The following is a 25518-nucleotide window of genomic DNA, read 5'->3' as shown; positions in this document are numbered from 1 at the left end:
GATACTTGCCTCTGAAGGGGGTGCCAGAATCTCTGGAACTTAAAAGGTCCAGGTTTCGCGGACCAATAGGAAGCCGCAACAGATGACATTCTGCGCCCTGTATTATCAAAGCAAAGCTTCACTTCCAGCTCTGCTTTCTCTGTGCAGTGGAAGAGAATAAAACAGGCAGTCTCATTTTGCTGCAGAGAGCTGCTCTGTGCTATGAACTTCAAGTGACCCCCTTAGTGTACGAAAATGCTTTACACGCTGGATCATGAAGATAAAAATCAGGTTTATACTCTGCAAATAAATTCCACATGTTTGGTACAATAACCTTTATTAGAGAACCGTATGAATAACACTGCTAATAAAGACATGTTACCAAAGCAAAGTAAGACCCATTAAGTGCTCATTTCCTTCAGCTTCATGAAAGCAATACCCAAAGTACATAAACCGTTAGAGAGATTTTCTAGTATGGAGAAAGAAATCAACGGTATAAATGTCAATGAGCGAGGAATAGTGAGGCCATTTGTATAAGCCCTGCTGTGCATTGCAAAAACAACCATGCGGATTTACAATGAAAAGTCCATAAGTTAATGAAACATAAAATGACCTGCTAAAACCATCTAACTAGTGACCAAGATATTGTAGAACATCCATTAATTAAAGGGTTAAAGTCTAAAAGGTGCAACCAGTTTAGCTTGTGGTCTTTTTTTTATGGAGTGTTCACAGATCTTTGATACATTCTGTGCACGGAAACAATATTAATGTAGTCTTCAAAACCATTTCCCTTCTGAGCCAGTGGTTTTCAACCGTTTTTTGGTCAAGGAACCATATTATTATGATATGATGAGATTCTGAGGAACCCCAACCCTCTCTAATAGCATATCTGTGATCAGATGCATTGCAAGGAATCACAAACCTCTCTAATAGCGCGTCTGAGATCAGATACATTGTAAGGAACCCCAACCCTCTCTAATAGCGCGTCTGAGATCAGATACATTGTAAGGAACCCCAACCCTCTCCAATAGCGCGTCTGAGATCAGATGCATTGTAAGGAACCCCAACCCTCTCTAATAGCGCGTCTGAGATCAGATACATTGTAAGGAACCCCAACCCTCTCCAATAGCGCGTCTTAGATCAGATGCATGGTAAATTCTGCTGTATTTGGTACCATTTTCAAATTACCTAAAAATTGCAGGGAACCTTTTAGGGACGCCCAGGGAACCGAAATGGTCCATGGCTGAAAAATACTGCTCTAAGCATTCTGTTGCTGCCACCTGCAAATGTTTATAATATTGCGACAGATATTTAAACCACAATGTCTGTGTATGTTTTGCCATCGGGTAGGAAAATCATTCCCTCCTCGGCCTAATCAGTTGTAATGGTTGCACAAGGTCACCCAGATACTGTAGGAACCAACATTATATATCAGACCAATGCAGCTAAATAAAGTTTTACCACGTACGCCAGAAATGTAATGCAAAAAGGATTTATTGTGTATACAGATGTAGCCAATGTTATTACCCAGGTAAATGCAGAATAATGGAAGAAATAACGTGGTAAGTATCACAAGCGTCAAGGAGATAACACATGCATTACCACTACTGTCAATGTCGCTCGCAGTTAAAATTGCGGTAGTAACACAGTAGCGTTAGCACATCAAATTAACGGGAGTAATAATCATCACTACATGGGGAAATAAAAAACAGAACAATAAAAAAAAAATCTAATCTAAAAATCGGGTATTCGGATGTTACTTTATTGGGCATTAGTAATAACCGAATTTATCACATTTTATGATTGATTTGAGTTTATAGTGCGGAGAAGCAAAACAAATGTTTTTAATACAGTTTAAGTAATCGTTTTTTCCTTTGCTTTCTGCTACTTGGCATTTCCCAATCTAATTGAGGAGCACTTCCCCCTCTGAGCGCCCGCTTTTACTTGAAGGGATGCAGAGGTCCTGGAGCTGAACCGCGTTCATTTCGGTTCCCAAGATACCTCCCGGGACAGGTGCTGCGGGTACTTCCTTGTATATACATCCCCCGCGTCACGCGGACCAACACAGCGTGACATGGGAGATGTAAACCTCCCATTTTGTTTCCCCTGGGGGGGACAGTACCTGCGCTATCTTCAGTGATAATTATTTAGCGAGCCATGGAGTCCGGGAGCTGCAAATGTGTTTCATCTCTAAGGCCCCCCTGCTTCACAGCCATGTAATAATAATTTTTTTTAATATGTGTAGCCAGGTACACCCTGGGCTACTAATCTGCCCTGCCTAACACATAAGCCCTGGTACGAGCGCAGGCAGTGTTAGGGTTAATTTTCGGCCATCTGCAGTAAACAACTCACTAGAAGTGACAGGGGTCCAAGGCCGAGGTACTGCCCATAATAGGGCAGCGACCTGGGACCCTCCCCTGGGCACAAAAAGGGGCTGCAGCCAAATTAGTGGTGTTGTGGAAATGTGGTTCACCTTCCATCCCCTCCTTCAGGTGAGTGGGATCATCTACCCCATACTCCACCAGGGAGTATGGGAGTCAGCGATAGACATTTGGGGCCTCAAGCCCTGGGGGTTGAGTCCAGGGACCAAAGAGTGCTGTATGATGTCAGTGTAATGTATGCTGTATGAGAATAAAGACCTCAGTGCTGGTTTATACTCCTGCCTGAGACTGCAGTTCTTCGGGGGTAGGTGAGAGTGTTTTCCAACAGGGGACTGCACCTATTCCTGATAGGCCCTGTTGGAATGGAGGCGCTGCACCGAGAAGAGAAGGTACCATGCACCAAAAGCCTGTCCTGCTTATCCCCAATACCACCAGCGGATGCCCAGGGCCCAGGGCCTCCTGTGAGCCTAAGGCTGCGGCCATGGTCTGGCAAACAGTGCGGAGGAGTCCGCGCGCGACGCGATCACATTGCCTTAAGGCACTGATCGAACCCATAAACCGCGCGAGCGACAGTTGAAACCGATTTCTCGGCGCGACGGGCAGGTCACGTGAGCGGTTCGCCCAATGAGGACGAATCAGTGACGTCACAGACACGCCTCTAGACATGCCACCCCGACAGACCATCAAGCATGTCAAAAATCAGAGCATTAAGCATGTCCAAAATACGCTTCACGTGGATGACGTCACGGACGCGCACGCCTCCGTGCTGGCGAAGGCGGTATGGACGCAGCCTAACAGATAGCACCAAACACAGCATAAACTATTTATTTTGCCTCAAAAAAGGTACCTTTTGCATACTGTACCCAAAAAATAAATCTATCCACTCAAGTAACATTTGCTGAAGCTTTTGGGAGTTTACATATTTTTCCAGAACGTACTGTTGGATAATATGTATAATGTGCATATACTTTAGGTTGTTAAGCTTAAGGCCTGGGACATAGTGCCTTTAACCAGTGCTGAGGCGCGCTGAGGCTCAGGGAAAGCGGTGCTTTCCCTGGCCTTACACAGCACACCATCAGGGGGCGGGCCAGTGACGTCACGGAGCTGGTTCGCCCTCATTGGGCGAACTGCTCACGTGACTGGCCCTGCGCTCCGGCAAGCGGGGAAATTTCAAACCTCCGTCAGGCACACGCTTCCCCAAGCGTGCTGACGCGTGCGCGAGCCCCTGCTAAAGCCGCTCTCATTGCGGCTGCAGGGTCTCAGTGCCGAGCAGCAGCACGCCTCAGCGCATAAGCGCTGACCATGTCCCAGGCCTTATGGTGTATGCAGAGCTTTAGAGGCTTGATTCATTTTGCTAATGATAAAACAATAAGATCAGAGCTCCATATATCAAAAGTTAATATTATATTGCTATATTAATATTAAATGAATGCCTGCCCTGATGATTGTACAATCTTACACCTCTTCGGGTTTTACCTTAAGTCTCTGGGTATAGGCATGCCACCTTCAAGCTTCATTAGGATTTCTCCAGGCTGCTGACTGGTGGGTATTGAACCGTCTGTCTCCCTCCCCCAGACCCCTTCTGGGAAATCGGTCCCAGCTTCCACATCCGCACGGAGACCACTCCCCAGTGTCACCACCCCCAACTAGGTAAGTGTGCGTCCGTGCGTAGAGAGGTGGGCACGGAGGTGAAACGCAAATAACAAAAGTGCCCCAAGAGAAGCACTTTAAACTCTCGCTTAGCCCAAAGTAAGGGGGTATATAGGTGCCAGCGGGGATAAAATAGCAGAGGGAGAAAGGAAGCCGTAAATACTGCACACTAATTGAAAGAATTACATTCTATGATGAATTAATTGAAATATAATGTAATTCATTTTTAATTACAGGATTAAAGCAGGGCATCTCCGATTGATCCGAAAAATGTACTTTTAATAATTGTTTTAACAAAATAGGTAGACCTGACACTTGTACATATATAACAAACATGTATGTGTGTGTGTGTGTTTACCCTCTCATATTGATATTGAGGCAGGATATGCCAAAAATGTGTCATTTTAATGTAATCCCAAATATTGTGAGAAAAGTGACTAAATACCACGATGAAAATGAGAATGGTTTAAACACACCGTGGACATCGTTGAGAGGCGGTTTACTCAAGTCTTGCAAAGGAATTTTAGTCTCGAAATAGCCTTAACATTGTGTATTTTGTTTAAAATATATATAACATTTCCCGGGGGCTGTTCCATACTTAGGGTGGTCTCCCTACCGGGGGAAGTAACATCGGACCCCAATCTCATCTTCAGGTCAAACACTTTTAAAAAGGTGGCATCTCTAATCTTACAGTGGACTGCAATATTTTGAAAAAAGGTACACATTTCACCCAGAGCTAGTTAATATGCATCGTAAGTGAAACAAGTTACAAGAGACTTTTTAGAAATGACTATAAAGATTCATAACACTCCTCACCGTGTGAACTATTGCAATAATGTACAGGCCAGCGTGAGGAAAGGTTTCTTTCAACATCGAAAAATGCCGTCCCACACAGTCAGCAATTTACTGTACATTGATAGGTATGAAAGAAACTGATATTATAAACAAGGGGCCTATAGTTCAAATTAACTTACAGAAGGGGGGGGGGAGTGTGGTATGTTTGGAATGTTTTTAGTTATCGTATGCTCTTTAATAGGAAATAAGTATTCATGTTACATTCCTCCTTAAACAACACGCATCAATAAATGTTAGGACACTGGTACCTCTAAAATATAACAAATTGAAGCACTCCTAAGGAAGACATGTCCGAGCAGTTCTAACCTAGGAGTATCACTTACAATGTCTCTTAGAACTTCAATGGACAGAACAATTTGCTGTCCATGTAAAATGAATCTACTGCATGGGCAGCACACTCAAAAAGTGGAAAGCAAAGTCAAAAGATCGGATCTGACACCACAGACACACACGTTTAGAACACCACAAGCACGCAAACCGTGATGAATGATTTAGCTTCCTGCTTTACTACAAAAGAAAGCGCAGAGTTATTGGCCACAAATGTTATGACATAATCATTTATACAGGAGGGGGAAAAGGAGAGAAAAAAAATACACTAAAAAGGTATAGATCATATGAAAGTTCAACTAAATGATATCTCTGAATAATGTACTAGGCATGGGACTGTTCAGAAGACAGGATGTTTATATTATGGAACATAGCAGGTATCAGGAGAATGGGCAAGGCTACAATGATTTGATGGAATAAAAGCATGGCTCCCACAGTATGATGGGAGGGGGCACGCTAAAATGACAACATATGTTAACTTGGCTCTGGGATGTTTGATTTATCGCTGACCTTCACCCCCGAAACAATGAAAGCCTTTCATCATTCCAAAATCTTAGTATCAATAGCCCACCCTGGTTTACAAAGATTTGACTTTAATCTTGACAGTCTCAAATACATGCTCATCATCCTCCTTTAATGTTATGCCAGCCAGCAGTGAAACGTTCAAACCCCACAGTGCTCAGAGGTGGTCAAACGAGATATCATATATAAAGGTTACGGACTCCTGAGCACAAAACATTAGGAGAAATAACCAATGTTCGCTGCTACCATGCTGTGCAGCAAAATATTTAATACCATCTCCATCCCTTCAAGCAGCTTTACACAGGTTTATATGCTCTGCTTTTACAGCTTCGTTGTTGTAAATGACTGCGTTTTTTTAAGTCACCTTCTATAAGAAAAAAGTGTCAACAGGTCTTATATGGAGATGTCTGACTGCAAGACATGGGTTATCATCCATTAGACATTACTTGAGGGATCATAAGTCATACATAAGAACTCCTACAATGTAATGGGATTTAAAGTAAACAGAAATAGGCAGAAGGTTCTCATGGACATTTTATAACAAAACAGATTATTGGTTAAGATCATATGCACCTTTGCTGGGGAAATTCATGTTTTCCTAGACATATTTGTAGTGGGTTAGATTATACCGACATATTTGCACACTGTTGTGCATATTATTTTAGTCCATATAGAATAAACCCTGACCCAAAAGCCCATACAATCCAAAAACGTTAATACTCAAGAAACAGTAAGAAAATGCAATACCCAAGATTATACAAAACGGTCAATACAATAGATCTCTAATCATCTAACTTAAACACTTAAAACTCTGTCGTCTGTTGAATACATATGCCACGCTCAATAGCACTGTATTTTGACACAAATACATACATATATTTTGTGGGGGCTCAGGGGTTCCTAAAAAGAGCTTGTTGGGGTTTTGTGTTCTGTTAACCTATTCTCAGTTGTTTCAGCTGTTGGAGGTTAGTGGCTCCTCCTTCCCAGGTTTTAAGCCCGCCCCTCCCCACTTCCCAAGTTAGTAGGTCCTTTCAATCTGCTGGATATAGATCCAATGTGGTCTTTCTCCCTCCTAATAGAGGTAAATAAGAATTTTAACCCTAATAGAGGTAAATGAGAATTTTAATCCTAATAGAGGTATATTAGTATTTTATCTGGTAGTGTTAGGACTTGCAAACAGGGTCTGCCTTGTCGTGACTCACAAGCTTACAACGCTTTGGCCAAAGGGTTCAACTAAATTACCCTATTTCAAGAGAATATATAAGTATTTTACTGTATATTTCTGTCATGTTGGATGTAGCATTGGGCTTCTCTGTCGTCTGTTGTATACATTCTGGTAGTAGTGTTTGTTTCATCCAATTTATACCTTCTCCCATGATTCAGGTCTTCACTGTAAGAGCTGACACTGCTATTCACAAAACAGCAATGGTCATTACCGATCATGAGTGGACAATCATAGATGTAAATCACTGTTGCCCTTTAGGGATTAATCCATAAAGCATGAGCTCAAAATATCCAACGTGCATAGGCAAAACTCATCCAAATTGAGAACCTTCCAAGATGATAGAACGATAACTGTTCTTCAACAGAGCAGAAACATGAAATCTCAACTCAAAATGGATAACTTATGAAGACGTGGTTTTGAATGCAACGGCTTAATTCCTTAAACATTTACAGTGCTGGGGGGACGAACTACCAGGTCATAGCGATTACATCCTACGAATGCTGGAAAAAGAAGTGGACTGGGCTCCACATCTGTTTCAATGGGGATAGCTGCTTCCTTCATAGCAGTCAGCCCAATCAAACCATGGGAAACAAGTACGTGCCATACCAGGGCACATCATAAGGAAACTGTAAAGGTTAAATAAATATATTTTAATTGGGTCTGTGGTTCTACCTCTTATTACACACCACTATTGCAGGTGGCATTTCCAACTTTTCACTTCTCTAGTAGATTTTGACAGTTCAATTTAACAACTCCTTTCTCCAGTTCTATTATTGACCCATCACAGGGACCAGAACATTCCTGTACTGTGGCTTGGAGTACGGTTACAACCGCTAAGGTAATGAAGAGGCTAACCCCTCCCGCAAGGGCCACCCATGGGCCACTGCCCCCTTCACCCACCCCCTCTACCACCAACACCACACAGGAATGGGTAAAAGTGCTATGAGCCAAAGATGGCTAATAGCGATTTTGCCCGTTCAAATAACCATTACAGTGAAATACACTACTATAATATATACATTACTATAAAACAAAACTCTAGCCATTTAATCCTAGACGGATTGTCACTGTGGTAATCTATGCCCTCAATGGGTCAGATAGTCGCAATGGCCACCCAAACTCCCCCCCCCCCCCCTCTAAACCTCCAACTCAACACACATTGTAATGGTCAAAATTCCTAATTCCAGATCTGGATTATAGCGCATTTGCCCATTAAAAATAAAACATTAGCAAGCCAGCATAAAGTAAATTGAAGTTGTACTTATGCCTCCCATGATGAAGGCCACCCTCATCTTCCTCCGCGTCTTCCGTGGGCAGCAACATAAAAAAAATAGCTGCTGGCCACGAATCCCTTAATCACCTTAGCGGCTTGTAACCACTAATGTAATAAAGGTGATAACCCCCCTCCCCCGCAACCCCTAACCACCCTCTCTGGGGCAACTGCCCCCATACCCTCTACCCATTGTCACCATGGTAAACCATGTCCCAACGTGGGCATGGATTGCCACAATGACAATTAATAAGCAACCTAAAAATGAAAAAAAACCACAAGATAAAATACATTACATTTAAATAAAAACAAACTTTTTACAATAAACCCATTAAGTGTCACTGTAGTAAACCATGCCCACAATATGGACATGGATTACCACAATGGCAATGAATGGGCAACCTAAAAAATAAATAAATAAATAAAAATACAGTACATTACAATTAAATAAAAACAAACATTTGTCAAAAAATGCATTGTCAATGTGCTTATCTATACCCTAATAAAAGGGGCATAGTTAAACACATTGCCAGTCAAAGGGCATCCCCCCAACAAAAATACACAATTAAATAAAATCCAGCTGATGTGCTTTTTTACCTTTGTCGGGATGAAAATTCACCCTCCTCATCCAACAGCGGCACCAACTCTTGCCCCACGACGCAATGATCCTCATCACCATGATGCGAAGAAGTCCATGATCCTCAGTTGATTGCAGAGGCGGCCAGGCGAGTAGTTCTTCTTTCCTTCTTATTTTCTTCTTTCTGATCCAATAGATCCTAGAGATGTTGATTCAATGACTTCTTGGGGCCAAATGAGACGTGACAGGCCTTATATAAGGCCTGTGACGTCACATTTGTACACTCACCAATCTGATTAGTAGATGTACGATGTGATGGCTTCAATTTTTTTTAATGATGTCACGCAATCTTAAAGAGAGGGAAGCCAGCCAATCAGGTAGGATATGCTTCCCTCCATTTAAGATTATGTCAATTCAGCAAAATAAAAAATGGAAGCCATCACATGGTGCACCCACCAATCGGATTGGTGGGTACACCGTGTGATGTCTCCCTCCCTTTTTAACAACACATCACTTTAAAAAAGGAAAGGCATCATGTGGTATATCCACCAATTATATTGGTGGGTGTACCATTTGTCAGTCAAACTTATACAAGGCCTGCCACGTCTCATTTGACCTCAAGAAGCTGTCGGATCAACATCTCCTGTATGCATTAGATTACAAAGAAGAAAAGAAAGGAAAGAAGAACTACTCACTGGGCCTCCTCTGCAATCAACTGAGAATCACTGACTTCTTTGCATCATGCTGTTGAGCATCATGCTGTTGAGGATCATTGCGTCGCGGGACAAGAGTTGGTGACGCAGGTGAATGAGGAGGGTGAATGTTCATCCCGGCAAAAGGTAAGAAACTGTAAGGAATCGGGGAACACGTCCTTTGCGACGTGTTCCCTCCTTACCTGTCTCTGCACAGACCCCCGCTCTGCTTACAGAGCGCATGCGCAGCTCTTCTACTGCTCCCAGGAGGAGGGAGGGGGGGGGCGCAGCAGGAACGGAGGGAGCAAGGAAGGGGGGGGCAGAAAAATATGTTTGCGCGCCCCTGATCTGGAGGACACATTATCACATGCTAGATCATTGCAGGAGAACAACTAATTCTTCTTCATTCAGAGGCTTATGGATCCATTTAACAAGAAAACAGAAAATGATGTAGAGAAAACATGCTTATGACACAGAGAAAAAACATCAAACATGTACATCATTCCCACAATGTGGGACAGATTGGTCAATACATACATTTTTGGTTATTTGAGCAAATAACTGACTTACCGACAAATCCATTTTCCCCAACCAGTTTCAGTGCAATCTTGTCTGCCAAAACCGAAGAATTGCCATGTGCGATGTTGGCAAATGGGCCGGCATGAACGAACACTGGAGTACCCTGTGCAAGAATACATTTACAGAGACGTTAGATTTTGCATCCAACAAATCACAAATTAAATAGAAGTAGCCATGTCAGTCCAGTTGCCATATAATAAAGAAGTACTTCAGTATTAAGAGATACCTATTTTTATTGGAAATCTTGCATTACATATACATTGTCAACTTTTGTTATAATCATACATGGTCAACATTTTCCTTTAGTTAGAAAATCAGGTTCTTTTCCCATCTAGAGGTTTAAATGATTTCCATATTTTTATTATTATATGAAACTAAATGGATAAACTTTTGTTCTGCACATTGTTGCCGTTTAACATCTCTTTGTCGTCAATGTCCAGCTGTAACCGCAACGGAATAAACAAAGGAAAAGAACAAAGAAATATATCACTTCTGCGATTGTGTGATTGGTGATTTTAAATGGCATTTCCTATCTCTCTACCCGACCTCTGCTTCACCCCCTCTGTCCTCCCCTAGTATGAAGTCTTTATACTGTATGCTTGCACTGTCTGTTACTGCTCATGGTCCCTATCTGTTTCACTCATCTCTGGGTCATTTTCTAGTCCAGTTGGTTTAGTCTCACGTTTGTTGTGCATGTTGGTGTGTTAGCTTTGTGTCTGTCTCCTGTTTCTGATACTGTATTTAGGGGATCATAGCTGTTTCGGGATCTCCTCCTTTAAAGAGGTATAGTGGTAAAAACTGTGAAATGGTGCAACAGAGATTGGGTAAAAATAAAATGTTGGGGAGAATACAAATAACTACTACAATATATAAAAAAAACCTTGCTGCAGGAAAAATATTTAGGGAGATGGCGGCTTAACGACACACATGGCTCAACATCCGAAGAGGCTGCAAATAAAAAAAGAAGAAGAGCGCACAACTCACAGAGTAGTAAATAAATAATATATATTAGTGATAACGCACCTACAAAAAGAAAAATCTTTAAAGCATGTTATGCATAACCAGAATGGTGTTACCACGGACGAGCGGGAACTCCCACAGATAGGTACAACCAAAGTTGAAGATTCCAAAAAGGGCTGAGACCTCTTTTTAGAATCTTCAAATTTTGTTCACTACTTGATTGAAACTTTGAAGTGACGTCACCACAGACTTCATCAACAGCTTGTGAAGGAGATCCTCTCATGACTTCTAAGGCCTCGGCCATGCTGAGGCGCGCTTGCACTTACCTGTGAGCCCCTACAGCCGCAATGAGAGCGGCTTTAGTAGGGGCTCGCCTACGCTTCCGCAAGCGCGCAGAAGCGTAGATCTTAGGTCATTTTTAAATTCAAGCGCTTGCCGGTCACGTGAGCGGTTCGCCCAATGAGGGCGAACCAGCTCCGTGACGTCACTGGCCCGCCCCCGGACAGCGTGCAGGGAAAGCACCAGCAAGGCCAGGGAAAGCACCCGCTTTCCCTGAGCTTCAGCGCGCCTCAGCACGCCAGCGGGAAGCTTGGCCGAGGCCTAAAGCAGCTGAGGACGGTACCTATCTGCGGGAGTTCCCGCTCGTCCGTGGTAACACCATTCTGATTATGCATAACATGCTTTAAAGATTTTTCTTTTTGTATGTAGGAGGAGTGGCTCAGTGAGTAAAGACACTGACTGGCACGGAGTTTGAAGCAGGGTAGCCTGGTTCAATTCCCGGTGTCGGCTCCTCCTGACCTTGGGCAAGTCACTTTATCTCCCCGTGCCTCAGGCACCAAAAACATAGATTGTAAGCTCCACGGGGCAGGGATTTGTGCCTGCAAAATGTCTCTGTAAAGCGCTACGTAAAACTAGCAGCGCTATACAAGAACATGCTATTATTATTACGTTGCGATACTTACCTCGTATTATCACTAATATATATTATTTATTTACTAGTTGTGCACTTTTCTTCTTTTTTCTTTAAAGGGGTATGTTAGATATGTGTGCTTTTACTCCCCTGTTTTTCTGTGGCCTTCATTATATTCTAATTGTGGGTCTCTTCTGAGCACCCGCGAAGTGAAGCAAGTGGTGTGCCGGAAGTGATCTTGTATTCATTGTTTCAGGGGATACCTTTTTTTATTGGGACTTAATATTTTAGGACAAGCTTTCGAGAGTTGCTCTTCCTCAGGGCAACCGATACTGATTTACAAAATATCCCATGAGTTTAACAGCAAATAAAAATGCCACTTGTGGGCACATTCACATCTCAGACAGGCCCACAGCCCTGTCTTTCCCCATCATCTCTTGACATACCATACTTCCACTGTAACCTTTTTGCTTCTTATCCATTTTACCATGGCCCCTATAATCTTATGCATGCCGTATTACACAGCTTTTCAACACAGCCTGGGTTAATGAAGTGCATAGCCAGTAACCTACTCACAGACAGCTGTTTGAACCTTTTGGGTCTCACCAGTGTGAGGATAGTTACTGGCTTTGTAATGTGAAGCTGGTACGTGGCTACAACCAGGCACAAAGCGAATGGTAGGCATAAGCTTATAGGGATCCATGTTAAAATGGGTGAGAAGCAAAAAGTGACACACTGAGTGCTCATTTGCATGCCATTACCCAGAATCCCTGGCTACAGAGGTGTATTAGAGTTATTCTGGTGCATGTAGGGGTTGTGTGTGAAATCTATAAACTTTAGGTTTCTGTGTATGGTGCACCTGGTAAGAACGTGTGTGTGTGTGTGGGTTGCTTGATACTTGGGCTAGTGGCGTAGGCTTTCCACCCCAGTTTAAAATGTGCCAACCACCCCCTACACTAAAGAGTATGGCATATGAGACATCCAATGACTATAACTAGACTAAAGCACCCTAAGTTCTTCTCTAGTAGAATGAAACAAAAAGTTTGTGAAACGTGGTAAAGATTTAAGATTGTCTTATACAATCATTTTGACATTTTTATTGCTGTGGTGGCAGGTTTTTTCTTTTCTGCTCCAAACATGGTCACTAAAAGAACACACACACTGTAGGGCCAAACTGAACGTATGGCAAGGTTACATTTTTAATAGGTAATAGCTAGGCAAGTATTAGAATGTATGTATTCCAGATTATTTGCTGGGAAAATAGGATGATAAAGCAAAATAAAGTAGCCGTGTTGCCGTTTTTCAACACAGAACTCAACGGTCCGTATAAGTTGTACTGACATTATGCAAATTTGGTGCAAGATTTTCCATACAAGCGGCAAAGACACTTAACAGAACTTCAACGTTGGATTACAGACTTTGAACTCCCCACCCCCCCTACAAGCAGCTTTGCTTTTCACGTTTAGCTATTGGATACACTGTCCCAGAAGGCATACCCGGTGGGAGATCACTGAAAAGCATGCTTTTCCAGAACTAAAGATTTGGAGGTCTGCCAGCGGCAACAGTGGAGCAAATGTGGTGCAAATAAATCGCACTAGATTTATGCAAGGGAAAAAAATCCCATTCCAGTGCTTTTCCTTGATAAATTTGGCTCTGTTTTGTACTACACTTTTGTTTCAGTTTTGCAGCTGGAGACTTTGATAAATTGACCGCTTAATGGTAAAAACCTGTTGGAGTAACGTTTGGCATGCTTCCATGAATGTCCAAGTAGTAGCAGCACTAAACAGCATGTGTTTTATGTGGAACGGGGGATACTTCAGTTTCGTCTTCCCATCTGATGCATCCCAGGTTTTGTCTGTCCTAATTAAAGCTGCAGTTCAGTCTTTTTTTTTTCATTTATTTTTTTACTTCAATAGTTTCATGTGTGCAATCTCTAATTACCTAAAGAACTGTATAGCTGCAGGTCAATTCGTTCTCCATGTATTGATAGGCGAAATTTGGTGACATATTAAAAGCTGGGATTTGTTTATATTCTGCTTCTGTCTGTCAGTGGAAGCTCATGAATATTCATGAGCACTCCTGCACTGACATGTGCTAGAGGGAGGGCAGGGTTGACAAAGAGGTGTGCCAGGGCTTGTGACAGGACATGAAGGGGCAGTGCCTTGGCAAATGCTTGTTAAAATAGAATACAAGAAAATTGGTCTTTCAAAGTTGTTTTTTTAAAAACAGAAAATGCTAAAAGTATTTTTTCTTACTACAGAATTGATTTATTAAAAAAAACACACATGCAGGATATTGACTGAACTGCAGCTTTAAGAGGACAAGAAGTGGCTTTGAAAGGTTGCCAGATACATGAGTGTGTGTGCTAACCCAGGGGTGCGCAAACTTTTAAGTTCGCGCCCCCCCTGTCTCCGCTCCCCCTTGCCTAAGCCCCCCATCCTTACCTGCTCTCGGGCTCCACGCGTCATACGACGTCACGACGTCATGTGACGCGTTGCCATTTGACGCCACATTGTCATGGTGACGCGTCAAGGAAGAGTTGGCTGAGAGCAGGTATGTGTAGTTGCAGAGGTCTCGCCCCTCCCCCGGCATTTAATTTACAAGCCTGGGGGAAAAGCGCGGGGGCTCTGCAACTGCGCGCCCCCTTAGAAAGTCCCACGCCCCCCCAGTATGCGCACCGCTGTGCTAACCAATTAATCAAATAGTGAAGGTTAAATAAACAGCTTCAAGTTATGATTATTAGTGCGCACCGAACGATGCACATTGTATTCCTTTGAAAAAATTCCGATGTTCATTTAGAAGTTGCCAAATCTGCCCGAACGTCATACAAAGATTACCAATGTGATGAAAACCACAAGTCCTAAATAAAGCGGCTAAACCGATGCTTTCTGATAAAAAAGAAGAAAAGGAAGTGCACACTCCAGAAAGTCAACAGGAAAAAATCCATGGGGAAAATGGAGTTAAGCAGCTTGCAAGGGCAATAACACCCAAGAGAACAAAGATGAGATCACTTTTCATATCCCCTACACTTGACAGCGACATCTCTCCCAGAGATCAAATACAAATATTGATCTGTAGTAGGTCAGACCTAAAAGGAAGGAGTGAATTGGTAGTCGGCAAAGTCTATAACCTTAAAGCTGCAGTTCAGGCAATATCCTGCATGTGTGTTTTTTTAATAAATCAGTTCTGTAGTAAGAAAAAATACTTTTAGCATTTTCTGTTTTAAAAAAAAAACAACTTTGAAAGACCAATTTTCTTGTATTCTATTTTAACACGCATGTTTGTTCCTATCGCAACCATTTACATTCCCCAGATCTAAAGATGTCGCCAAACTTCGCCGATCAATAGATGGAGAACGAATTGACCGGCAGCTATGCAGTTCTTTAGGTAAGTAGAGATTGCCCACATGAAACTATTGAAGTAAAAAAAAAACTATAACAAAAAAAGGGAGCTTGAACTGCAGCTTTAAAGGTCTTTATGTCCGATTTGGTGGGAGGAAAGCGGTCACTTTGCTCTTGTTGAAAGGTTATCCTACAGTGCAATTATTCGGTCACAATCACGCAACCAAAAAGTGACTACGTAAGTGGCCTTGCTGCTTTGCTATTCCAAAGTGCGGGGAAACAGCCGCAGGCGAGGAGAATCCTGCATGTGCAGCCAACACAACACAGACAAACCATTTCTTCAAAGTGCAGGTCTCCTCTAACACAGTGATAGAAAGTAGAGCCCTGATGAAAGATCCATATGGGACCTGAAACGTTGTCTTTCCATTGTTCTTGTTAAATGGAGAATTGCATTATGAATTTATGAGTAGAGCTCTACTTTGTATCTGTGTCTTAGAGGAGACCTGCACTTTGAAGCAAATGTTTGCCTCCTATTTCACTGACAGAATGTATGGAACAGTTTTGCCCTAACTAAACTGAACGAGGGGGCAGATACATCTAGCTTACAACACCTAAGGCTACATGTTCTTTGTCAGGTACCTTTACAATGAATAGATTCTGCGCACCAGAGAAAACAAAAAAAGGGTGGGACTGGAAACAAATCTATTAATGAAACAATGCAATGAGAAGTATGCAAGACTTGTTGGGTTAGACGGAAAACAGACAGCATCTATAGTTCTGTACATCCTTTCCTTACACAAACTAGTTTACGGACTCACTGTAACACACTGCACAGCTCTTCCTTCACTGAATGTTTTATCGCTTTCAACACAGTAGGAACACTAAATATTTTCTGCTCACTACAAGTAGTTTGCTTTCATGCTACGTCATGTTACCACAGCTTCTTAATCTACAATGTTATTGGACATTAATGCTTCTCAAATAGCTAATCATCAGCAAGCTAGGCCGGTCTTATTGCAGTCTCCTGCGTTCACCATCTGTGAAAACATAAGTTATCCTTTCATAAAGGTCGTGTTAAGGGAGGGAAAGGAGCAGGGAGATTGGGATCCCTCAAACTTGGGACAATTCCCATACTCTGTCCTCGCTCATGGCTATGTAATGGTTCCAGGAACAAAACCGTGTAACAAAAGCAGGAAGATAGGAAACTAACCATGGATCATGTTAAAGGACATGGGGAATGTATCAAGTGATAGGGACTATCTGTGTCACTGGGTTTAAACAAACTCTTCTGCTTGTTGGGAGATCCTCTGAGGATTACATCAACTAACCTTACAGATAAAGATGGATCAAATGCAACTGAAGCCTGTGCCACTGGTAAACTACCCATACGTTGTCACAATATATTACACAGTTGAATGATAATGCTTGTACATTGTTTTTTAGTACAAATAGAATCAAACTGTTGCACTCATTCTTCAACATGCTACAGGATGTTGCAAACAGCTTTTGTACATTTCTTAGGTACATAAATCTCTCTTCCAAAAAAATAAATAATTAAAAAAACAAAAAAAACACACAAATAATTCCTGTAAAAAGTAATCACAGACTATGGCACAAGAAATATCTACTATACAACAAAGTTAATGATCTATGAATGATTTGCATTTTTCTGCCAAAACCACAATCCACCATATGTTCCACGAATGACTATTCTACATATTTTACATTCTTTCAAAACCTCACACAAGGACAATGTTTAGATCTTGATTAGATAAGAGAACTGCAGGACCCACTCACTGACACCATTTTGTTCACACAATTGGATTATTACATGACATGCCAACTGCAATAATTTTGGAGGAACCACTTCACCTCCCTCTCCACCACTTCTTGTCTGTGTAATTCCCAATTAGGCAATGTCAAGAATTGCGTACAGTACATTATAAAACTAGGAAACACAATGCACTTTCCATGATATCAGCATAACAAGTTGCTAGTTACAGTATGTTCATCTAAGGCACTTATGGGAAGTGCCAGTGTTTTGTAACCCACATCCCTACGAGATATCACTAATTATATGATCAACTTCTGAGTCACTCCATTAGCTTGGTCTATACTTGTGTTCATTAGAGTTTCTATAATATGGATTAAGAATTGAAAGCACCAACTACAACATTTGACATTTACAGTACAATTGCATTCATAAATCGTTCCATCATAATGAGTTTGACTAAATGTAACACAAACATTCCCTTTCGATGTAATTAGATCTTTTAGCATAAACAATACTACAATTCACAATACTGTAATGTATTTTCACAAGGGGAATATTTGAGGCACATTTGGGGAACAGGGTAACAAACATAGTATGCAAAGAAAATACACTTTAATAAGAAAATATTTTCTCAAGGGGTTGAGGAGCTGAGTGTAAAAAGACTAGTTAAATGTCAATACTAAAATGCAGAAGAATATAAACTATAAATGAAATAAAAAAACAAGCAAAGGTCAGTTTCAAACGCCCTCAACTGCTGATCAATTCACACAACAAATAATAATGGTTTAAAAATCAACTTTTTGCTGCGAGAACATTTACGAACTGTCCCACGAGTTTGTTTTGCATGCGTTTAACTTACCTCTAATGTCTGCATTAAAGTTGGTTTGATCGCATCCTTCATCAGCACCGCCAAAGCGCCGGTTACGCCCTGAAAAAAAAAGTCGTGTAAAAATGATCACCGTTATGTCCTGCAGTAGGCCATCTTACTTCAGATAAAAGGTCCTAGCTATAGGGGCAAGACAATGTAGCTTCCAAACAATTTAACAATGTGGAGATGTAGGAGGGGTGTCTGCACCAGCTGACACATTTTGGTGGGATATTCTTTGACATTCTGTGTTATCACCACCACTGAATGATATTCTATGGTTCTGAGCAAGTGCAACAACCCTTGCTACACATGAAATTGGCTTCAACAAAATCTAAGAATGGAATCCTCCCTGACCCTTCCAGTGCCAGAACGTCTGGTGGAACCCAAAAATTCTCACTCCGGGTCATGTGATCGCTACTGGAGTGACCACAATGCTCTAAACCTGATCCCGCTGATGTAATACCAGCTCTTGTACCACACCTAGCGCAATACAATGGCACGCAGATGGTTAACCTAGTCAGTGCCAAAGGGGCATGCAGCTTATGTGTTACAGCTGTTTTGATTCAATTGTTATTTAGAAAATATTATGACAGCTCAGCTGACACTGACCCATACAAAAGTGGGGGGAAAAAACATGTCCAGATTTTGCTGATAGGCATATACAGTAAGACATCTCCACCTATAACCATTAACCACCCAGGGTCATTGACAGGGGTGATCATAAAGACTTGTTGTTCCAGACCTGGGATGTGAAGAGGGCTGGCTATACAGGCTAAAGAAAGCAATGTACAGTACATCAGGACCCCAAGCCTGTGCCCATCTCCTGCTCAATGGTCCATTGACCAGGTGGGTGTCACTATTGCTTGAAATTGCCTGAGATCCAATGAAGTACTGTATGTTGGCGAAACTGCAATACTCAATCCAGCGGTGCGCAAAGTGGGGGGCGCTGGATTTGTCTGGGGGGGGGGGGGGTGGTCAGTTGCAGAGGCTCCGCTCTCTTCCCCGAGGCATTTAAATGAAATGCCGGGGGGATCGCGTGAGGCCCCTGCAACTCTAAAACTTACCTGGACTCTGCCGGCGTCACTCGTGTCCACGGCAACGCGGCATCAAATTACGTTGTGGGGGCATGTGACGTCACACGCGTCAAATGACGCTGCGCGAGGTAAGAAGGGGGGGCTCAGAACGGAGAAGAGCAGACAGGGGGGGCGCTGCAAAAAAAGTTTGCGCGCCCCTGCTCTAATCACAAGCATACTGCATACAAGGTAAAAGACATGATAAACAGATTTTTTACACATACTTTGAGACAAAGTATGAAGATACTTCTAAGTGAGAGATTCACTAATCTATTACAGGTTATTGCGCACAATCCCACGTTAACGACCATTCAAAGTAATGCTGGATCGCGGTACTATAACCAGTGTTGGAGGTTAGTTGATCCTGGCAAAGGAGGACTAACGTTCCTTGACAGATTAGCCGCCATTGTGCTAATTTTACTGTATAAAGCACAAGTAAATTGTTGTTCTATAAAAATACATTATTAAATATCTACAGTTGCGAGTCCTGGGTTGGATGGCATGATTGCATGAATTTGAAAGGAGTCAAGAATTAGCAGTGAAAATTCTATCTGGGAATAACACTACATTGCCAGTTCTGGAGAACTTAGCTGGCCATGGAACTCTCAATACAGTACGTTTGTGAACGACTGCAGAGTTTGATTTTAGACCGAGAAAACCACATGATAAAGCATGTATATGCATGCTATCCCCTACCAAAAACTTAATACACAGCAAAAAGAAAAAAAATGTGTGTATATATATATATATATATATATATATATATATATATATATATATTTAAGATGACAGGTGCGCCTTTTCTTTTTTTACCAAGAAAATATTTATATTTAATGAATGGCATGTAACTGATGAAAGTCAGACTTTTCAGTAACACCAGCTGCAATTGAGGCATAGGGCAACTTTTCCTTACATAAACTGCACTGACCTCATCAAGTGAACGTTGCGCACTTTTAAAATGGCAGGGAGCAGTTTCCTATGGAAATGGATGTTTTCCATAATCGGTTGAAAAGAAAGTAAAAGGAATGAACAAATTATATCTTTAATAGCTAACTCGTGGTAAAAAAAAAAAAAGTGCAAGCTTTTACGACCACAATTGTCCCTTTCCTCAGGGAGGTTGTCTATGAAAGGTACCATTTCTACCTTACTTTTAGTTGACTACTAAAACCTATGAGATTGTCTGTTCTCCTTACACATCTATCACTGATGCACGGCCATAGTGCTTGCCCCCCCTCCCCCCCTGTCTTACATCATGGGAACTGCTGAATCATGTTTTTTTTCTTGGTTCACAAGATACTTACCGGTGAAATTACCAACGTCTCTGCTAGTGCAGAGAAGACAAAATGGCCACCAAAATCTTGCTATCCTTTGTGGCTCATTGTGGTACGGCCTGTTAAAATCACTGGGAGAAATGAGGACGCCATTCCGGTAACTTCCCCCGCAATTATCTTTGGAACTTGGGGGATCCCAGGAGCTTAAAATAATGGGGCTATGGTAATTCTCTTCCCCTGGAGGGACAGAGACTCCGGTAGCTTCACCAGTAAATATATTGGTAAAAGAGTGGGGGGCGAGGGGGTGCTGGAGCTCAACATTAAAAATTGCTGAGGAAATAGTAGTTTAATGTTGGAAGTGCATTTTTTAATTAGTTCTGTGTAATATTGGGCAGGCCCAATGGCAGGGGTGGCCAACTCCAGTCCTCAAGGGCCACCAACAGATTAGGTTTTTCTGATATCCCTGCTTCAGCACATTTGGCTCAATCAGTAGCTCAGTCATTGACTGAGTCACCTGTGCTGAAGCAGGGATGTGCTGAAAACCTAACCTGTTGGTGGCCCTTGAGGATTGGAGTTGGCCACTCCTGCACTATGGCTTTTGCAGTGGTGATCTCCGGAGCCACGGAGCTGAACAGAACAGTTCAGCTCTGGGTCCTACTGAGGAAAAGGGAGTGGCCAAAATGGCAAGAGTTCTGCATTCAATGCGCAGTCCTGGTTGGTCCATTGAGAAAAATGTTGATTTCATCTTTTAACAAGCCTTTGTGATGGCGGCCTACAGGTCTAACAATCAGGTATTTCTGCTCTTACCTTTTTACTTCATTCGGCTAAGAATAGAAGCGATTTTTGAACACAACTTATTTAGTGATTTAATGGTCAAGTATTTTAAAATATTCCCACAGAAAAAGATGGGGTTTTTTTTAAACAGCCTTTGCATAATGTCTTTTCGTGATAAGTCGTTTATATTACAGGTACATTTGTTATAATTTTTTTTATTTAAAATTAAATTATGCCATTATTTGCCAAACAGATAAACATGAAAAATAATAATGTAACCAGCATGAATTCCAGAGGAATACTATTTTTTTTAATTTAATTTTTTACTTTGATCAGTGCAATGGTGAGTTGTGTCTACGTATATGGGATTGGGCCTTTACACTTTTGTTGATGCAGCCTTTAAACAAGCATGTTCATGCTCTGCTGTCATTCTTTTATTTCTGCACGGTAATAGTCCAAAACGATCTGTATGCAAATTTGCGCACTCACGCGTTTTTTTTTATTCATGCTAGCTTATGTTTGCATCATCAGTATATCCACTTTGCAAATAAACGCCAAAAGAATAAAACGCAAACCCTGTGGAGAAAACAAGGAGAACGTAATATAGTGTAGTATTTCTGCGCTTCAATCATCAAACGCACATTAACTCATATAACCATTTGATTTCAAGCCTACAGTGTTCCCCAATGTGGATATAAAAACGAATTAATGGTTTTAAGATCAAAGCACAGACATACTAAACTATAAAAAAAAAATTCCCCTCTGACGGGTTGGTGCCTTGTCTTTTGGAGTTTATTTGAACTAAAGACACATCTAAGGAAATTGTCACGAAGGCGCTGCAAGGGAAAACACAGAAAATATATGATTATACATTGTTTATTTATTCATTCATTTCTTTGGCCATCTTCATGCAGTTTATTTACAGTTCTTTATCTCCTCTGCTATGCGACCGTCAATTACAATACATTTGGATGGAGTCGAGACGAAAAGGACTCCACACCCTCAACACTGGAATCATAATAACCGACGTGATTGGAGAGATAAATATTAAAGAAAATAAAAATGGCCAAGGCTTTTTATGAAATACATATGGTTCTTTTGTTAACTTTAGAGAAAGGAAATCCTACGCATGTAACCAAAGAGCAAGATTTATTAAACAAACAGCGACATATTTCGGTAATATTTCAAATGCTCAATGCAGCCCTAATCTGTCATATCCAGTTAACCTAATTGATACAACAAGGTGGCAGCTGCCAGTCAAGATTTGATTGAAGGAATTCCGCTCCCAATTGAACCAAACATTCCGTGTTTATAAAGGAATCAGAATCAGGCAGAGGATTGAAAAATATATATTGTGGGGGCCAGGTATCTCCGGTGGTGCACTTGTGGCCAAAACCTCTCGATTTCTATTATATATCGTTTTCATCTACGTGACTATTTCAGAGTCAATAGTCTTGCACGAGAGCCGAACATCCTTTGAATATACAAAGACTTGCACAATGTGCATTTTTACCATCCGGTTTCCCTCGAATACACAAACACTTGAATGTGACCATACAAGCAGCACAGGAGAAGCCAGAAGAAAAATAAAATAGAGATATATTGTAAAACCGATGAAAACCACCATATAAAAATCTAGGAGAATAGTTAGAAAGAAAATAAATAAATGTATAAAATGTAAAAAAAAAAAGGCAAACTATATTACTGTACATTGCAAGCTTTGGGGGAAATGTCATTAACTATAGGTGAGCACCTACCAAATCTTCTGCTGTCACCGGCTGTCCTTTTTTGTCATTGGCTACCACCATCTTCCCCAGTCTGTCCTTCATGTCGGCTAAGCTCACAGTCAGAGCCAGGATGGCCATAATTTCACTTGCAACAGCAATGTCGTACTGGGCCTAAGAGAGAGACATTTTTTATTTGATATAATCATGCTTTTTTTACATAATGCATATGGAAAGTGGGATGGGACGAGCTTTAAACCTGGGAGGGAGGGGCCAACCTCCAAATCAGCCGAGACCAGCTGGACAAAGTTAACAAACACACAGATACCCAGTAAGCTCATTTAAGCCCCAAAAGTTACCACAAAATATATATATGTATATAAATGTCAAAAAGGAGAACTACATTTATGATCATTCTTCCTAATATTGTACAGGTTATTAAGAATTGTAATCAGTGTTAGGACCTGTGGATTATAGTCATGCCTTGGAGAGGCTCACAGGCTTACAATGCTTTGGCCAAAGTGTTAAACTAAATTACCCTTTTATTCAAGAGATATATAGGTATTTCACTGTGTATTTTTGCCATTGGATGTAGCACTGGGCTCTTTTTGTGTTTGTTTGTAGTATATATTGCCATGCCCATTAGCATTCCATTTTGACATTTATATACATATATATATATATATATATATATATATTTGGTGGTAACTTTTAGGGCTTAAATGAGCTTACTGGGTATCTGTGTGTTTGTCAATATTTAACAAAGCAAGATTACCAGGGCAACGTGCCACTGCAACTGCAGAAGCTGAAAAGGACATTGTATTAATTGTAGCATTTTTAGTCAAACAATGATCAGCAAAAGGTTTTTCTTTAGACACTATCTTCCCAGAACATTGTTTGGCCAGCAGATATAACTACCTAATTGCATTTATTGTGCTCCTATAACACATTGTACAGTAGATTTCTGAACAATATTTAACCAATACACATTTCCTGTTCCCATAGCCATGTCCCAAAAGCTGAATAGAAGTCTTTTATCCACAGCAAGGCCACAGACAAAAAGGTCACAGCAAACAAAGTCTATGAACCATGAAACTGAACTATACCTGGTTGACAACAACATGAACTGTGATAATAATAATAATAATAGCATGTTCTTGTATAGCGCTGCTAGTTTTACGTTGCGCTTTACAGAGACATTTTGCAGGCACAGTCCCTGCCCCGTGGAGCTTACAATCTATGTTTTTTTTGGTGCCTGAGGCACAGGGACATAAAGTGACTTGCCCAAGGTCACAAGGAGCAGACAGCGGGTATTGAACCAGGCTCCCCTGCTTCAAACTCTCAGTGCCAGTCAGTGTCTTTACTCACTGAGCCACTCCTTCTCCCCTTCTATTATGACCACTTCTGCTTTAAAGACAGCTTAGGCTCCGGCTGGGAGTGCGGTCTGGTGACGTCACCGGTGTGACCCGGCAAAGCGGCATGTGAACTGAAGTCAGGAGGACGCCGGAGGAGACAGGGAGGCGTGGCCATGAGCGGTTCGTCCTCATTGGCTGAACCGCTCACGTGACACGGCCGTCGCCTGCCGAGAACAAATTCTCAAGTCTGTTCTTCTGCCTGCCGTCCTGCAGCTCAAGGCGTCGCGCGCGGTATGTACATTTTAATTGCCTTCTTGCGACTTGTTTTTGAGCGCAGCGCACCGTCGCTGGCTGCTTTTGGTATAATCACGGCCTTATAGGCACAAACAGAATAAACCTTCATGGCAAAATAGATTTCGGGAGTACAGAAAAAAAGAGAGACAGAGAGAGATAGAGATATGCACACACACACATTATTCCTGTATTTCCTGTATTTGTAGCAATATTTGCAGTTTTACTCATAAAATGCTCTTGGAATACATATTCATAGTGATGTGGGCAGAGCATTTATTTGCAAGAGTTTCGCGATCCATAAACATCGGCATCTGTGTAAAATCAAAGTGTAGTCACCAACAAGGGACAAAGAGCAAGAAATTCAATTACAATAAGACCATGCTTTAGGGACTGTATTTCTTCCTCTGCTTTCTTTAGTAGCTTGACAACAAAATTATTGCATGCAAGTAAATCAATATATCATGTGGAAAAAAGTCATCTGAGCCCGAGGTCTGCCGCCCGCATTGCAAAGGAAGTGTATGTGACATCCAAGTGTATGTGACCTACAGGGCCCTACCTTGCGTAACTATACTCTTTCCAGTCATTCACGGTGGTTTGGATCAGTCTGTAGTATTGTACCTATATGACATTATCGTCTTCGGGAAAACTTTAGAACACGAGACCCGCATGATCAAGGTATTTGAACGATTGAGTGAATGTGAAATTAAGCTGTCCCCAGATTAATGTCAGTTCTGCAGAACTTCTGTCCTACTGTACGTGGGGCATATTTTCTCCGACAAAGGAAATGCCACAGACTCCTTGAAGTTGAAGGCTATCGCATCTTGGCCAAAGTCAAGGCAATTATCTAAACTAAGGCCATTCCTGGGTACTATAGAATATTTGTGAATAACTTCTTAGCAATAGTCCAGTCACTTGACCCATGGGGGGTGGGGCCAGCGAAGGCAAAAGTAAACAAATCTATTTCAAGACGTCGGAACCATTACTTTCAATTACAAAGCACAATAAATGGCCACGCTCTGATCAAGCAGTCATCCTTCTAGTTTTAAAGGCCTGTAATCTCAGCATATTTCTCTGACCCTTCTACTCAAACGTGGATCAGGCGTTTGGGGCTGAACAG

General features: G+C 41.6%; 1 protein-coding gene across 1 annotated transcript in view; it reads right to left on the bottom strand.

Annotated features, from left to right (window-relative positions):
* The window catches only part of MTHFD1L (methylenetetrahydrofolate dehydrogenase (NADP+ dependent) 1 like), a 336871-nt gene that overhangs the window by 185317 nt on the left and 126036 nt on the right, over positions 1–25518 (bottom strand). Inside the window, exons 18-20 of the mRNA XM_075596571.1 lie at positions 22786–22926; positions 17902–17970; positions 10049–10160 (exon numbers count right to left, since the gene is read on the bottom strand). Of these exons, the coding sequence (XP_075452686.1) occupies positions 10049–10160; positions 17902–17970; positions 22786–22926 (322 nt within the window). The remainder of the gene's footprint in view (positions 1–10048; positions 10161–17901; positions 17971–22785; positions 22927–25518) is intronic.

Source organism: Ascaphus truei, chromosome 4 (genome assembly GCF_040206685.1).
Source record: "Ascaphus truei isolate aAscTru1 chromosome 4, aAscTru1.hap1, whole genome shotgun sequence".
Classification (NCBI taxonomy): Eukaryota; Metazoa; Chordata; class Amphibia; order Anura; family Ascaphidae; genus Ascaphus; species Ascaphus truei.
This window is presented reverse-complemented; position numbering and strand designations above follow the sequence as displayed.